At 32.7% G+C, this 17139-nt stretch overlaps 1 protein-coding gene across 2 annotated transcripts in view; it reads right to left on the reverse strand.

Moving 5' to 3' along the window:
- LOC136806385 (small G protein signaling modulator 2-like) overlaps positions 1-17139 on the reverse strand; it is a 37700-nt gene extending 20561 nt beyond the window's left edge. The window contains exons 1-8 of one of the 2 annotated variants that reach the window (XM_067062951.1): positions 17030-17139; positions 14261-14364; positions 11410-11536; positions 6598-6647; positions 5768-5843; positions 5010-5207; positions 3819-3960; positions 2896-2963 (exon numbers count right to left, since the gene is read on the reverse strand). In XM_067062951.1, coding sequence (XP_066919052.1) covers positions 2896-2963; positions 3819-3960; positions 5010-5207; positions 5768-5843; positions 6598-6647; positions 11410-11434 — 559 coding nt within the window. In that variant the 5' untranslated portion in view covers positions 11435-11536; positions 14261-14364; positions 17030-17139. Of the gene's footprint in view, positions 1-2895; positions 2964-3818; positions 3961-5009; positions 5208-5767; positions 5844-6597; positions 6648-8949; positions 9083-11409; positions 11537-14260; positions 14365-17029 lie in introns of those variants that run through there. The other variant, XM_067062959.1, reaches the window with a different exon arrangement.

Below are 17139 nucleotides of genomic sequence, written 5' to 3' on the forward strand. Positions count from 1 at the left end.
AGTATGTGGCCACTCATCTTTACCTTTTCAACAATTTCTCAGCACGCATTTATTTTATTTAAAAAGTTATACACCGGGGAATAATCCAATAGATTGAAGATTTTTGAAAACTTGAAAAATGAAAAAAAAGTAAAATGAAGATGAAAAAACTGAAAGTATTTTTCTTGTGTTTCAAAAATGAAACGACTGCAAACTTTCAAACATTTTTAGAATATTGATGAACCTTGCTCTGATTTCAAATCTGTGTCCAAATTTCTCGCATATTTCTTAGATAAAAAGTTAGTCATTTTTTGCCGTTTGGTCCACTTCATATACTTTTATAGTTTATTTTTTAACACTATTAATTTTTCTCTAACGAACTATATCACTGTAACAGATGTGTTATAAACGGTAATTTCAACACGTAATATTTATTAGTAGAGATGCGAAAAGATCTGTTGAAATTAATGAACAAAATTACTCTCTTGGAGGCAAACCTCGAGCCCTTTCAAGACAACCTGTCTCCCCATCTGAATAATTTTATACACCTTTTCGACCGTAGTCGCGCGGTTAGGCGCTTGCCACTTTATTATTTAATTTACCACCTTAAACTCGATCCAATCCTTTTTTTTTACATTTTTTTCTATTGTCTTTAGGTGCGAAAAAAAGACTGGGACGGTTTTAGAGTGTTAAAACCGACAAAAAAATGGCCGCGCGGCAATTGGCGGCTACGGTCGAAAAGGTGTATTGGAAAGCAAATTTGGAAATTTCTTACTAAAACTGGAAATTTCTTACTAGATGATTATTAGCTTCAGCTTGAAAAAAAATTCGACAAAATTTGTTTTATAGCTAATCGGCCAGTCAAAACAAAAACAAACAGCCCAGATTGAAAAGCTTTGTGTTTGTTTTCATTATTATAAGCTCTTTTTATAAGAACATTCAAAATTTTAAAGACTTCAGACGCACTTCTTATTTTCACCATTTTGTGGGTATTTTTGTGCAATCTCCTAAAAAAATCTGGTGTTTTAGAGTCCGCAAAACCTTAAATGTTCTCGACTTGTTCTTAATATTTTGGCCATCAAAGCCTTATATTCTTAGATAGTTTGTTCTTATAAAAAAACAATAATACAGTACATTATTATTGGACGAAATTTAATAACATACTGAGTACGCTCTTCAACGCCAAGACTTTATAGTTAACCAACAACATAACTTTTTCGTCTTTCTAAAACCAAAACCAAAACCACAGCAATAAACTGCCATAAAAAATATCAAGGGCTCTTCTTTTCAAATAATCAAGGTATGTTTTTTAAGTGGTTCGTATCTAACAAAGTGGTGGAGTAGAAAAAAATTGTGTCACAAGATAAGCACAGCCGAAATCCTACAGGTTCTTATAACAAAGGGAGTGTTATTTTGATAAAATTAGGGAAAGCAAAACTCTACTAAAGTCCATTCCTCCTAAGTGTTCCATTAAAAGCCTTAAAATCTAACATATTATATACCGTTGAAGTGATGAAAATCAAGAAAAGATTGAAATTTTTAATCACTTTTTTTTCTGAATTATCTTTTCAACGGTGTATATTCTATCAGAACTGACTCATTCATTGAAAAATGGCAAGCAAAACAGGTGAAGACTTAAAGCGAATGGACTTTAGGTCATCATACAAGATGACCACTATCAGTAACAAACAAATTCCCGAGAGAGCTTCCCTAAGAACGGAGGAGGATATTCAATGTCCAATCTGATTTTTCACACTTCATTACAGTATTTCTTTGTTTTCTTGAATCGAAAGAGAAAGAAAAACTAACATAAATTCAAAGTACAAATAACATGCTCTTTGCTTTATTAACATATAAAATATCTATTGCGAAATTACATATTTTTAACTGTACACGTTTTTTTTATAAGAACAAACTATATAAGAACATAAGGCTTCGAGGCCCAAAAAATTAAGAACATTCTAAGGCTTTGGAGACTTAAAAACATGCATTTTCTTAAGAAATTACATCAAAATGCTCAAAAAATGCTGAAAATAAGAACATTTTAAGAACATTTTTAGGCTTCAAATTCAAAAAACTAAGAACATCCGAAGGCTCCGAAAATTTTTGACGTTCTTATAAAAAAAAAACGTGTACTGCAGTACTATTCTATATAACTAAGCTCGAAATCACACGGCCAAGATACAGCTTACGACATAATAGCGTCATCGGCGCATACTAATATTACATACTGCGGTTTTTTAAAGGGACATTAAAGTAGTAAAATGTAAACATTGCACGAACCACGTGTCATTAAAGAGAACAATTCAAATCACGTGTCCAAAACAAACTTCTAAAACAATTGAACAATCAAAATTAGCCATATTTGGTTTGATTTTTTATTTTGACATGTGACATTTGTTTTGATTTTGTATCCGCTGCATACAGTTTGTTTACAAATCTCGCAAGTACTGTTATGTCCCTTTAAAGTTCGCCTTAATATTCAAACTCAATCAACCACCAGTTTACTCCTCAGACTGAAGACGCTGCAACAGCGAGTACATCGCCCTGACGTCAAAGAAAAACGCAGCCTGCACGTCGATTAGCACTGTAAATTTAGATTCAATTTCCAATGTTGTTTTTTGAAAGTAAACACACCTTGTATATACAAACTATTAAACTATATTTCTAACTTAGATGTTTTACGTAAATTTATCTTTGCTTTCTGTGACGTCGCCAAAATGCAAATACTGTAGATGCCGCATACTGTATATTTTGACCACGAGGCCGTTATAAAAAATCTCAAGTTTTTCGGTTTCATCTTCCGGATCGAATTTTCTTCAGTGTTAAATTGTTATAATATCGACACCATCAACATCATCAACACTCTTCCTGACTATACCATGGACTATAAAAAATTTGAAAACAGTAGCTTACCTAACAGCCACACAAGAGAAGGTCCATGAACTTGATCAGCCAGAAGAGCATCGATCTCGTAAAATTCCCTATGAAAAGAACGAAATTGTAAAGAAATCTGTGAAGTAACTTGTAACAAGGTTAACAAGTTTCAAAAATTCCAGATTTCCAGGTTGAAAACGGTATTATTCCAGATTTTTTTCTGAAAAATGTCGAAAGAAATGTTGTGGGAATACCAAAAATTATCCAGACACTCAAAGGAAAAGAGACTTTTCAACGAACGAGACGAATCGATACAAAAAATTCGAAAAAAAACTTAAAACTTGTAACATAACATAATATACATGTAATAGAAGTCATAGAAAATTTGACTTCGAATAAAATTTCCAAAATAGCTTTTCTTCTATAAGTCCTTTTTCTCGCACATTATTCACGTAAACAATGAAAGTCTCCTACATATTTGGGACAAATATATTAATATGGGCCTCTTTTAATTCATTTCTTGAGCAATAAGCTTCAGGTTCGAATATAAAACATACTGGTCTACCTGAGAATAGTTTTTTATATCTGAGTGATATGAGGGATGATGGTTGCAGTGGTGGATATTTCTTTGCAAAGAGGATAACACAAGAATATGTGTTCAAGTTTTTGAGAGAAGTTTGTCAAATGAAATGGGTAAGAACTATAAACTCAATAAGACTAAGAGGGTTTTTTATGATTCCTACCTAATTTTGGCGTATAAATATTCAAAAACTCGTTTCAGGCCCTAAATCAATTATTTCGAGAAATGAAAAAAAGGACTTGTAGCAGGCGTATAGATTTTAGCGCAAACCAATCAAATCACATACCTCCAGGTTTGAAGACACCAGACACCAGGCTACCTAAATTATTGTTGTAATAGACACATCGGAAAATAACCCAATCAAACCAATCAAATCACATACCTCCAATTAGCGATGAGAGTTTTGACGATATTGGTTAAGACTTTTTCCAGCAGTGCAATTCTGATCCACAGATACTTCTTACTGAATCCAGTCGTCGTGTATCCATTCAATCGCTTCTTCTCTGGACTTTTCAACTCGATTCCTGATTGGTAAGAAAAAATGATAAAATGATGTCGAATCATCCTTTGTGTTTATATACCAATGAAATCTCAATATAATGCCTGTATGATGTAAAAGTTGCTTTTATGAAATATAGCTATTTTTAACATTTTATTCTCATTTCTGCTTGCTTGGAATTTTAAAGTACAGAATGAATATTTTCGGACTATCCTTTTTATCAGACTGCCAGCTGGTTATGATTCCATCCAGTTGACACTCTCTAATTCCACGCTTTACAATTTTAAATGCTCCATTATTTGATGGTATTGAAAGCCATCTTCAACAAGAAACTCTCAAGAAAATCGAATTAGAGAGCGTCAATTAGTAAAGGAAAGAAGGCGAAAACTCGTTCCAGTTAAACAGCCTAAGACTTTTTGACAAAGACGATATTAAGAACAAATGCCTAAGAATGAAAAAGGAGCTTATTCGAACTTTTGTTACTTGAACGTATCGGATGAAATTCGAGAACTTACTCGAACACTTTAATTTTAGACATGCAATTTGGAGTGCAAAACTGCTTAAAATAATTCTGGTGTAAAAAAAGTTGTACAAGTATTTGTTTATACGAACATCCTAAATTGAACTTTTTGAGCTTTAAGCCAAAAAAATGTACTTAATTTCACCATTTTACAAGTATTCTTGTGTGAAATTTCCTTAAAAATTGGATGTTTTAAGACTCCAAAAAAGCCTTAAAATGTACTTGCTACTTTTTTGCGATTTTAGCGCATTTCATGATTGTTAAGGGCGTTTGGATTGTTAAAGGTAAGTACGGTACCGAAGATTAGCTAAGCTTTCTCGTTCCCAAACATACCTGATCCATCTTCGGGATCTTTACGCTGTTTCTTCCAGGCATCCGGCAAAAATGCTGCGTGCTTTTGTAGCGTTTTTGGGGTTATTTTTGGTCTTTTTCCGTTGTAATAAAATTTTTTCGCTTGCGAACACGAGACTTTTGTTTCATGTGTAACCCCTTTAACAATTTCCTTTCCAATCTTTATGTTCTCATGTAGTTTGTTCTTATCTAAAAACATGTACCTGTCTTTTCATTGAGTGATGGGAAAGTGTTCTTCGTGTCTTGTACATGGTGGAGATAATTGGTTAAAATGTTGATACTTTGAGCATCAGGAGAGAGTCTGGTGATCTTGTGTAACAAGTCAGCACTGCAATCACTTGCAGGTAACAAACCACCGATTCGTTTCTTCAAACGATGTAAAAGACAAGCTTCTACGGCACCTGGTAGTGAGAACAATACAAAAAAGATATGAGGATGCATCCGGGGAAGGGGGTACAGGAGGGGCCTCATCTTTTTGCGGATCTAAGATTTCTTGGTCACCTAACCATAGTGTGCGACAATTTTCCTCCAGACTTTGGCCCCTAACTTCAAACAGCTCGCAGGGGCCTACGGGATGACTATGAAGAAAAAATTGTTAACGGAAAAAACAGAGAGGTTTATCGGCTGAATAAAGAAAGGTCTTGAAAATCTAACGCTACACAAAACGAAATTTAAGATAGGGCCAAAATCCGAAACTTCTTCAAAATTGTCAAAATTGAGGGAGGGGGGTGGAAGGTTAAATTGATTGAGTTTGTTTGGAGATGTTTAAAATATTAATATGCAGACAAAATTGACTCGTAATGGACTGGGTTTCAAAAGTAGGAATTCTGGGTAATTATCCCACCTAGGCTATTCCGTTAGAAGATATTATGCATTGGCTTAACCGACTGACTGGCTAAGATTTTTCGGTCCTCGACCAGTAGAGGTTGTTTATTCATTCCACAAAAATATTACAACTTACTGCACAAAGAAGTCACAGAGCTGCTGTCAACATGAATGAATTTTCTCGTTACTGCCTCCTCCATTAACTTCTTACACTATCCAATAAGAAAAAAACGTGAGAAAATATTAAAACGATTTTTTGGTTATAAGAAAGGCTTAAAGTCTTACGGGGTAAACCATCACAAATTATGCAGAATTATGCTTAACGACCCAAACGCAACATAGATTTAGTGTGAGATATATGCCTCAAGCAAAATTGCTCAAAAGTAAAGCTGCTTTAAATTTCAAATCCTTGGGATCAGAAAAATTCTACGATGGTAATCATTCTTAGCATATTCTTAATTTTTTAGCAATTTCATCATAAATATTCTTTTAGAGAATATTCTTATAAAAAAAGGCGTACATATAATACTTTCTTTTTAAGCAATCAAGTTTATAGACATAACAAAGCTTAAAATATGCTCTACTGACACTCTAATAACACAATAATGACCGGTTAGTCAGGGACGTACCGATAAATATTTCTCGGTACAGCCCGAAAAAACGGTCATTATTGTATTTGTTGACCGCTTTCCTCTATCTTCGATTGATTTTTAGCGCCTTATCCAGGAAAAATACCGAAAAACAAGCGAAAAGTGACAAAAAATTGTTTTAATTTCTGACGTCGAAAATGATAAATTAGACAAATGATGTGTTCATTTTCCTTTGAAAAAAACGACGTCACAATGAATCTTTTCTAACGACGGGCAACTCTGTGCAGTGTAGGCCCGTCGTCATGCGAAAAGAACCAATAGCATTGCGCAAAAAGTAACCAGTTAACAATAGCATATGGTGTTTATAAAAACATACCTCTTTTTTGACATTATCAAGTAGTTGTAGCTTTTCTTCGTCCATTTCATCTGGAAAAAAGAAAACAAATCAACTGCAACAAGGTTTTGTGAATTGGAGGAATATCCTGGAAGTTTATACGTGAGAAAATACTCCATGATAAAGTGATCCTTGCTTCATTTTAAAGTCTATTTCAAATAATTTTGGATGAATATTATTCAAAAATATTTTCACATTTTAGTTGAGCTAAGATTGAAGTTTCCCGTGTGTGAAACTCATGTCCATAGCATGAAAAGACAAGAAGTTAATATTTTCTTTTTCGTTTTTCTTCTTCATTTTCAATATATTTAATCGATTTTTTTATCAAAATCATATCCCATTCCCGATAATCTTTCCAACGATCACAAAATCGCTACTTAATTCAAATTCTAACAAAAGTTATTGAGGTTTGAAAAAAAACACTGCCAGCTAATTTGAAAAAGACTTTAGTTTCAAGGCATAAAGAGTGGAAAAATTCCCAAAAAAACTTCGTGCGCGCTTCGTTCGCGTGACTTTTACAAAGATATTTTGCTTTTAATAAGGGACTCCAAAGTCCCTGCTTTCGAAAATTGGAGAAGTCTCCAGTTTGGCCCAATTTCTGCCGACCCCACCACGCAACTTATCTCGGGCATATAAATCAACAACGGAATATAAAAACCAAAAGAAAAATTTCTTCAATAGAGGAACAGAGCAAAAGATTTCAAAATGTGAAATGGCTACTTTTCATAATCCGAAGTTTGGGTGTGGTCTCTTAAAGTTCTATATATAAACCTCCATTTTTCTCTCGTCTAAAAAACATATGGTGAATTTTTACTGATGACAACAACGGATAAAGATGCTCGACTTGAGGGAGCGAAGTTGAATAAATACTGGAGTAAATTGACATCAGCCAACATGATTGCGAAATTGCCACACTAAAGCTTTTATTTTTAAATAAGACTTTCAATTTATCAGTTAATTTACCAATTTTTCACATTAAATAGACACGGATGTGGAGCAAGATTGGCCAGAAAGAGAAAAAGAAAAACAATTTTTTGTTTATTCAGCACAATATAACAATAGGGAGACACCGTCCTGATATGAAACGGGAACACTTAAAAGCGGATAGACTTTTAGCTGGTCAAAATTTAACCTCACCATAAAATCTTAATGCTCAGGCTCTGATTAACCCACATATATCTTGTACAAAACACTCTTTATACACGTTTTTTAGAAGAACAAACTATATAAGAACATAAGGCTTCGAAGGCCAAAATGTTAAGAACAAGTTAAGAACATTTCAAGGCTTTTGAGACTCTTAAAACACCCGATTTCTTAGGAAAAAAGACAAAAATACTCACAAAAAGATCTTAAGAACATTTTTAGGCTTAAAACTCAAAAATCTAACAACATCCGAAGGCTTCAAAAAATTTTGGTTGTTCTTATAAGAAAACGTATATATTTCCCAAGCAATAACACAGGTGAAGCTAAATAATGCACCATCTTTACTAAAAATAGAGAAAAGTAGAAACCTTGGTTTTCAATGTGGAAGTATTTTGACACTGCAATGACTTTAAAATTTCGAGGCTTAATTTATGTTAAATTGTGATGTCACTTTATTAAAGATGGCGCATATTTTTGCTTCAGCTAGGAGCAAAGTAGCCCTATCAAGTGTTTTATAAGATGTCTGTGGATTAACCTAAAATAGGGTCTCCATAACCAAAGAGCTGCTTCTTTCCTTTTTTAGTCAGTTTTCACCTCTCCAACAATTACCCACAAAACATTTCAACTTTTTGCGAACAATTTATCAGATAAATCTTTTCATGATATGCACCACTGGAGAGTCTTCTGAAAACTTTTAAAATTTTCCATCCAATACGTCACTTAAACAATAGAAAAAGTGACGTATTGGGTGGAAATTTTTGAAAATTCTTGGAAGGCTCTTCAGTGGTGCATATCATGGATAAGTAAACAAAACTTTACCTTCGCTAGAGCTATCCATCTTCTAAACAAACAAAAACTATCCAAAAAATAAAAAATGGATAATATTTTCACTCTTTCCACCCAAGAAAACCTTTTTTTTCACTTTCAGAGCCTCTATAAGATTCAGTAGAGTGACTTTGCCTTTTTTTTAAAGCCCCTGCTTAATCAATCAAACACAGAAACAGTAGAGAAGGAATAAAAGAAAAAAAAAGTGAAAAAGATGAAATATTTTTCCTATCCTTCTTCCTTTCAAGAAAGCCGTACCATCAAATCTAACAAGGGAAAAACCTTACATAAAGGAACTTCGAGAAAAGGAAAAAATAATAAAAATATAAAAAAAGGGATGAAAACATTTTCCCTCTATTCTTTTACCTTTTTTACACATAGTTTCTTCCTCGGATTCACGGTATAGCTTTGCAATTATGTATCTTTTTTGTCTCTCAATGATACATCTAGCCCACTAGGCTATTATTAATAACCTTCCATTGTTTTTCATAGTTCCCCTGCGAGATTTTAATGACAACGACTGTTAAAAAATGGGATGAATTCTCAGAAACTACAAAAAGTAGTGCACGTTTTTTATAAGAACAAACTATATAAGAAGAAGATAAGGCTTCATTGGCCAGAATATTAGGAACAAGTTATGAACATTTTAAGACTTTGTGGAATCTTAAAACACCCAATTTCTTCGGGAAATACACAAAAATACCCATAAAATGGCGAAAATAAGAACATTATAAGAACATTTGGCTTTAGAAATTTTGGATGTTTTTATAAAAAAAAATCAGCAAAATTTTCATATGGTAGCAAAAAAATGAACATCAATTTATCAGAAAAATGATAACTTTTAATCCTTCAAAAATAATATTCAACAGTATAAAAAAAAAATAAAGAGAAAATCTCAAAAGGATTTCACTTTCATATGTACAATGTTTCATCTTTTTGCAGTTCAGAATCATCAAAAATTTCTCTCTCATCTCTCTACTCTATCTTTAATGTTTTCATATTTTCTTTCTTAAGTTTGAAGAAAATTTCTTAATGTTTTTCTTCTCTTTTATTTTTCTTCCGATTGAAATTGAAGAATCAACCCTCTTCTAACTCTTTTCCCCCCTCTCTTATGAATGTTATGAGATTCCTCAAAATCTAGAAACAGGTTCTCATTTCAAAAACTTTCTTTTTCACTTTTTCATTCTTCAGAAAAAAGAAATGTTTGTAAGCATTTGTGAAAATAAATTTGTACCCTTCCTTTCTTTCTTTATCTCTTCTTTTCTTTTTCTCTATTATATTTTTTTGTTTATTTTTCATTTTACTATTTGTTTCAATCTCCAGAGTTATAATAAACATGTATGTAAGGCTGTCTTTTCTGGAGATTAACATACACACAAAGTCCACTTTGTAAATTATAGCTTAAAAATCAATCAATCAATCAATCAATCAATCAATCAATCAATCAATCAATCAATCAATCAATCAATCAATCAATCAATCAATCAATCAATCAATCAATCAATCAATCAATCAATCAATCAATCAATCAATCAATCAATCAATCAATCAATCAATCAATCAATCAATCAATCAATCAATCAATCAATCAATCAATCAATACAAAAAATACATATAAACCCTGTATACAAAAGCTCCAATATGCAATATCCAATCACCACATATAAATAATAAACTGCATAATGTCATAGCTCTCATGCCATAGCTTTTGGAATGCTACAGTATTTACCATAAAAGAAATTTACTGCAAGAAGATCTTTAGAAAACAGATAATAAGAGTTTTTAAGAAAGAGATGATATATATAAAGTAAAACCATCATGTGATAACACTATTTTATATATATTTATTTGACTATATACAATAAACGATAAACAAAATCTTTACCAAATCTCAAGAGCATCAAACATGCATCAGAGCAAATACTTCATTTCGAAAATGTCTTGTTTACAAGCGGAAGATATTATGCTTCATAGATTCCTTTTTAATTGAGGTAATTAGTAAAATTATCAACTCTAATAAGAGTGTTTTGTATGAAATAATTTATTACCACTCATGATAATTCACGAAAAAAAAACAAAGGGTGCTAAAAAATATATTTTTATATTTTGAGAAATGCCTTTATACAGTATCACAAAAATTCAAATATTTTTTTTCCAGTTTAAAATCTTAACGTGCCTCAGAGGATTTTCTCACGTCTAAAGAAAGACCATTTTTTCTTATAAAATACAAGTGAAACTAGTCGTATAAATGGAAGCAACATCGAGATGCTAATATCATGTCATTATCTTCAAAGCATTTTTATCTTTAATGATTTTTATTGTAATTGATATGTGCATGTTCTCCATTTATCAATTGGAAAGTTGTAGATAATCCTTGAGAAAATGGCTCTGTCTGTTGAGTTTAAACTAAGACGTATTATATACCGTTGGAAAGATAATTAGAAAATTTAGGAGAAAATCAATCTTGACTTAATGGTGGATCCACCTAAATAGAGTGTAATGAAGTTCAACTATAAATTTTATTTTACCCAAAGATTCAAATAAAAACACATGAATCATCAAAAACGCACACTCAAAAGTATCTCTTAACAAATAATCCCAAAAGTGTTTTCTCTACTTCCATGTAATATGCCCAACTTCAAGGGTCAACCCAGTGATAGTTACAATGCTACTTTTTACTGAATAAATCATACGAAAGAAAGAATCAGCCAATAATGTCAATAAATTGTGGTGACAGAGTGCTCCATACATTAACATAGAGCCAAGTGAGAAAGAGAAGAAATACAAATTTTAAATTGCAATAAAGAATTAATTAAAGTTTCATACCTTTCAAATCATTCATTCCAGCCATTTTCACCAAACCAATCAATCATATAGTCATGTTAACATAAATCCATTTATCCATTCGATCAAACTCCCAGATACATAATCATCGAAATTTCATACTTATTACCTAAAAAGAATATTATGAAACATATATTATTTATAAAATTTTACTCATTACCTAAAAATTAAAAGACAGATTAAAATTTTGAAGATGTAATGCATAAAACGAGTTGAAAAAATAGTAGCCAAACATCAATAGTTCTTTTACTACATCCAACCCAATGTACCAGAACAACTCCTAAAGATAGATACGGTTTAGTTTCTAATCTTCCAATGTGTGGGATTAATAAAATGTTTAAACATACTACTAGACACTTTTGAGCCGGTACAAGCCTATCAGATTTGTAGTTTTTACTTATCTACAAAATCCAATTTGCTTGCTGCAATGAATTCATAAGGATGAGACTTTCCCAGTAATTTTGAGATGCTCCTTTTATTTGCTTTAAAAAAGATTTCTATATCTCTTCAAATCTTTGAATAAGGTCGACAGCTCCAGGGCTCCATAGAACTGAGTACTACTCCAGAATTGGGATAACAAGCGATTCATATAGAGTAAGCATAGTGAAGGTTCGTAATATCCAAGAAATGAGATTTTTTTGGCTTTTTCAATAGCTGCTTCAACTGATTTTTTGAAGTGACAATCGTTGGATATTAGGACTCTTAAGTCTTTAACAAAATCTTTTACTTCAATTTTATCTCCTGATGGTGAAGTGTAATAAGTTTCCTTTTTGATTTCATTATTCGAACCATAACACAACGATTCGAATTTGGTATCATTCAATTTCATATTTTTAGTGATTGTCCATTGATATAAGATCTGAAGCTCTTGCTGTAGTATTTTGACATCTTCAGCATCTTTTATAGATTTGGTGGCGCGAGTGTCATCTGCAAAGGACATGATAAAGTTTATGACATTTGCATCTATATCTCAAATGAGGATCAGGAAAATCAGGGGTCCAAGTACACTTCCTTGTTGAACACCAGACATTACCTCCTGTTGGTTCGATTTCACACCATTCACCATTACTAGTTTTTGTCTGTCTCTCAAGTAGGATTCTATCCAATTATAGATTTTACCAGTTATTCCAAGCCTTTTGAATTTTGACAGTACTATAATTGAATGGTCGACTTAATCAAAAGCTTTTGAAAAGTCTAAATAAATGGGACAAGCTAGAGTTTTTACAAGCTCTTATTTGATTTGGTTGGTCGTTAACCAGTAATAAAACAAATTTGTTACTTTTTCTAAAGAATGCGTCATCTCTATCACTTCAAATGACCAATTAGTGAAGTATCTTGTAAAAAATCCAGCTCATCCTAAATAAATAACATCAACATTGGTCTCCTTGGTCGAGTAGATTTAGTATAAGATCATGTTGCTCAAGTAGCTGATGTAAACATAATCTCCCACTTCTAAAGCCATGTTGATTTGGGTTGAAAAGGATATTATCATCCATGTGTTTAACTCTGTGACTTCTGATAACTTTCTCAAATGCCAACTGGACCAGCAGCTGAGGATGGAGATAACTCATTGATGGCTTTCATTATATCTTCTTCTGTAACTACCATTTCGGTTGCTCCTGGATCAAAAGTTTGAGCATCTGGTGACATAGGTAGACTGAATACTTTAGAGTATTGTTTTGAAAGGATGTCAGCCATTTCTTTATTTTTCATTGTAAGTTTTCCATTGGAGATAACTCATTGATGGCTTTCATTATATCTTCTTCTGTAACTACCATTTCGGTTGCTCCTGGATCAAAAGTTTGAGCATCTGGTGACATAGGTAGACTGAATACTTTAGAGTATTGTTTTGAAAGGATGTCAGCCATTTCTTTATTTTTCATTGTAAGTTTTCCATTGTTGTCTATCAGTGGTCCAATTTTGGTCTTTACTTTTGCTTTTTTGCGGGCATATGCAAAGAAATATTTGGAATTCTTTTTTATAGATTGACTGCTTTATTTTCTGCAAATTGCTTCGAGTCTATGAAAGATTTTTGCAGCTTTTTCTCAATTTGTAGCAACTCCTCTTTGATTTCTGCCTTTTCTGCTTTGTGAGTTACTGTGTAAAAGCTTTTTTGTAATTTTTCTTTGTCTTTTGATTAAAGTTCGACGATACCTTTGAACTCTGAATCTTTTTTTGCCTTTGTTTTGTTTTCTGCTTGGTATGTTATCTTTACAGATATTGTTGATTTTCTCCACTATTTCATTTTGATCTTCACTAAGTGTTTCTTTCATTTGATATTTTCCACCTGTTTTTTTATGTTATCCCAAACTATTTCGTCAGCAAAGAACTTCAGGGTGTCAAATCCTGTGCGGGGCTCTGATCGTTCATTGTCATTTGAGACGGTATTAACATCTTTATTTGGGGATTTAAAAATAGCATATTTTGCATATAACATTTCCATTACATATAATACATTACATAATAATTTCAGATGTAATGAATTTTTGTTATAAATTATATGTTACAAGTGTGTTACATTTTTCTGGTCTGTAGTTTGTATGGCCAGTGACCTGTTGTTGATTTGTGACCTCTGACCTGTGATGTTATTCCTAAAACAGTTCATTCAGATCATCACATAATAGACATTTTAACACATTTGACTTTTACTGAAACAAGAAAGGTTGAAAACAAAAAAACTTTGTACAGCAAATTCGATAATTTCAATTTTCTTAACAAAAACATGAAATTGGGTTAAGCTATATGCAAAGATTTACAATGTATTGACTGACATGAAACTTTGCATTCAACCTCAGACCAAGAGAAACAATATGAAACTTTTATTGATACTTACTTTTGATACTTTTGATGGGTTTTTTGAGTTTTTGAGTCTCTCAATCATCCAATTTGGAAATCCGATGATTCTCCATTTCTCTCACACTGTTTGAATCCGCTCTCCTGTAGGGATAATAATTCGGGAACAGTGGTTTGTCCGGCAGTGTGGAAAGAAGAAGATCAAGTTGTCTTTTGAATTTAATTATTGTGCAGTTTGTGATATTACGAATGTAGAATGGGAGAGAATTGAAAAGCTTAGGTCCTTCTTCAGATAATGAATCTCTCAAAATGTTTTTGTGCTTAGAATTTACTTCTTTAAGGTGGCATTTTCGCCCGAGCCTCTGGTTTCTGTAGCAGGTGATCCCCTTTGGTCTCAGAGTGGTCGAAATTTGGAGAATATTTTTCTAAGATATACCAAGAATAGATGATTTGATATTTTTTTCTACACCTTTCCAGACTGTATAGTTTTAAAAAAATTTAGTTTTCCCAATAGTTCAGTTTTTGATTTTTGAAGTTGTTCTAGTCGTTGCATTTGGTGTCTCTTGGATGGTGACCATAGCTGTGAACAGTATAAATCAATGTGAGGGACTGCCAATGTCTTCCATAGGGTCAGCATTTCAGTAGGGTCCCTTGTTTTAAAAGTTCGATATATCCATGAACTGATGCCTTTGACTTTGTCGATTACATTTTCTATATGGTTGTCATATGTCATACCCATATCTAAAGTGATCCCAAGGTCTTTGAGTGTAGTCTTGGTTTCTATCACCTTTTGGGTATCAGAGAAGTATTTGGAAAGTTCTTTAAGTTCTTCATTTCTACTATAATTGAGATGTTCAAATTTAAGTTTGTTCAATTTCATGTTATTCAGTTCAGTCCACTCATAGGCTGCGTTCAGGTCATCTTGGAGCTGAATAATATCAGCATGGTTTTTGATTTCTTTCATTAGACGTGTACCATCAGCAAATGATGATAAAAAAGAGTGTAATATCTTTTTATCAATGTCTTGTATCATTATCAGAAAAAGTAGTGGTCCAAGCACAGATCCTTGGGGAACACCAGAGATGACTTTTGACCTTTCTGATAGTGTGTAGTCAACAGAGACTTGTTGCGTTCTACCTGTTAGGAAGGATTTGATCCAAGCAAGCAGTTTGCCTTTGATGCCATTGGTCTTAATTTGGTTTAGAAGGATGGTAATGTCGACTCTGTTGAAAGCCTTGCTAAAGTCAAGGTAGATCACATCCACATTATTGCTGTTTTCTATATGGTGGATAAGTCGTTCCGTGTGAGAGAGAAGTTGGTGAGTTCCTGTACTCGGCCGCAATAAAAAAATCATAACCGCACTCATAAAAAAATTATGTTTGCGTCTTTTTTTACTATTTTTTGCCTAGACGATATAGCAAACATAGTAAGTATAAGCTTTACGATAGTGCCACGGGTCATCAATGGATAGCATTCAATTATCATTATCCCTTTATTTTCATTCCTAGAACTTTTGCAAAAAAAAGGAAAAATAGAAAAGTTGTATTTTTTACTGCTCTATTTACATACTGAATTTGAAAGATCTTCTATGTGGCGTTTTTTTGCAAACTTCAAAGAACCGATATTTGTTTGGCTTAAGTGCTTGAGTGCAGCATAGGGTACAAAGTCCAAACATGCGTTTCCCGTAATTTTTGTGTGAAGAGTTAGGTCTACACTGATAGAAAAAAGCGTGATTTTTTATTGTTTACTCATTTTTATTTAGTGAGTGAGTCCTGCGCTTTTTCAACTGTAAAAAATGTAAGTCCAATATTGGACTCACAGCTCAAACCCGTCTTGTGTACATCAAATTATGAAAAAACACACGACGGGTCTCCTGTCTATCTTGGAGCTGAATGATACCACATCCATTCATGCAAGGTTTTTGATTTCTTTCATTAGATCCAGACGGTGTCAATCGCACAATGATTTAAAAAACTGACGTTGCAATGACTTCTCATAAGAAAGTGACGTCAGAATAAATCAAAGAAAATATTGGGTAAAAAAGAAACGAAAAAATCATGGAAAATGAGTGGAAAATGCATTTTTTTTTTCCAGAAACACACAAAGAATTTTCACCAGTTAATAAACACAATAATATAACTGTTTTCTCGGTCAATACGTAAAATATTGACCTTTCCTGTTGAATAATTATGTAGTCCAGTAGAAAAACAATGATAAAACCATGCATAATTATTACAATGGGCTCTTCCAGTTAAAGTCCATTATAGGGGGGTGGACGACAGCGGAATTCCGAGGCAAAATGTTTTTTTGAAATTTCTGGATTTCCAATACAAAAGCAATTGAAACTCCTGGATTTCCGATACAATATCAATTTTTTGGTGGAAAAATCTGGAATTTCCGATACCTTTTTCAAAACTTTGACAAATGATGTGGAATTTCCAACGGTTCAAATAAAAAATTGAGCAGAATTTCCGAAGCACTTTGAAAAATTGACTGGATTTCCGAGTGCTTTTTTTATCTGAAAATTCCCGTCATCCACCCCCTATATCAATTTTTTTCTGGAAGAGCCCAATATGCATGATACAGTAATTATGCATAGCTCTATCATTGTTTTTATGGCTGGACTACATAATTATTAAACAGGACGTCCTCTTTGAAAAAAGGTCTATTCCACGAAACCAATTTTCTTAGAATATAGATTTCGAACAGGCGAAGGAGAGCCAGGAAGACCTTTTTTCAAAGAGGACGTCCTGTTGAAACAAGATAAACATTAAGATGGCAAACTTTAGAACTTTTTGTAAATACTTACACATGTGCAAACTCCCCATTGAACAGATTGGCAAAAACTGGTAGAAATAGTAAAAATCTCACAGAGGGTAATTTTTTCACACTGCATAATTTTCCTAAACCAATTAAATC

Source organism: Clytia hemisphaerica, unplaced genomic scaffold, assembly GCF_902728285.1.
Source record: "Clytia hemisphaerica strain Z4C2 unplaced genomic scaffold, Clytia hemisphaerica genome assembly, whole genome shotgun sequence".
Classification (NCBI taxonomy): domain Eukaryota; kingdom Metazoa; phylum Cnidaria; class Hydrozoa; order Leptothecata; family Clytiidae; genus Clytia; species Clytia hemisphaerica.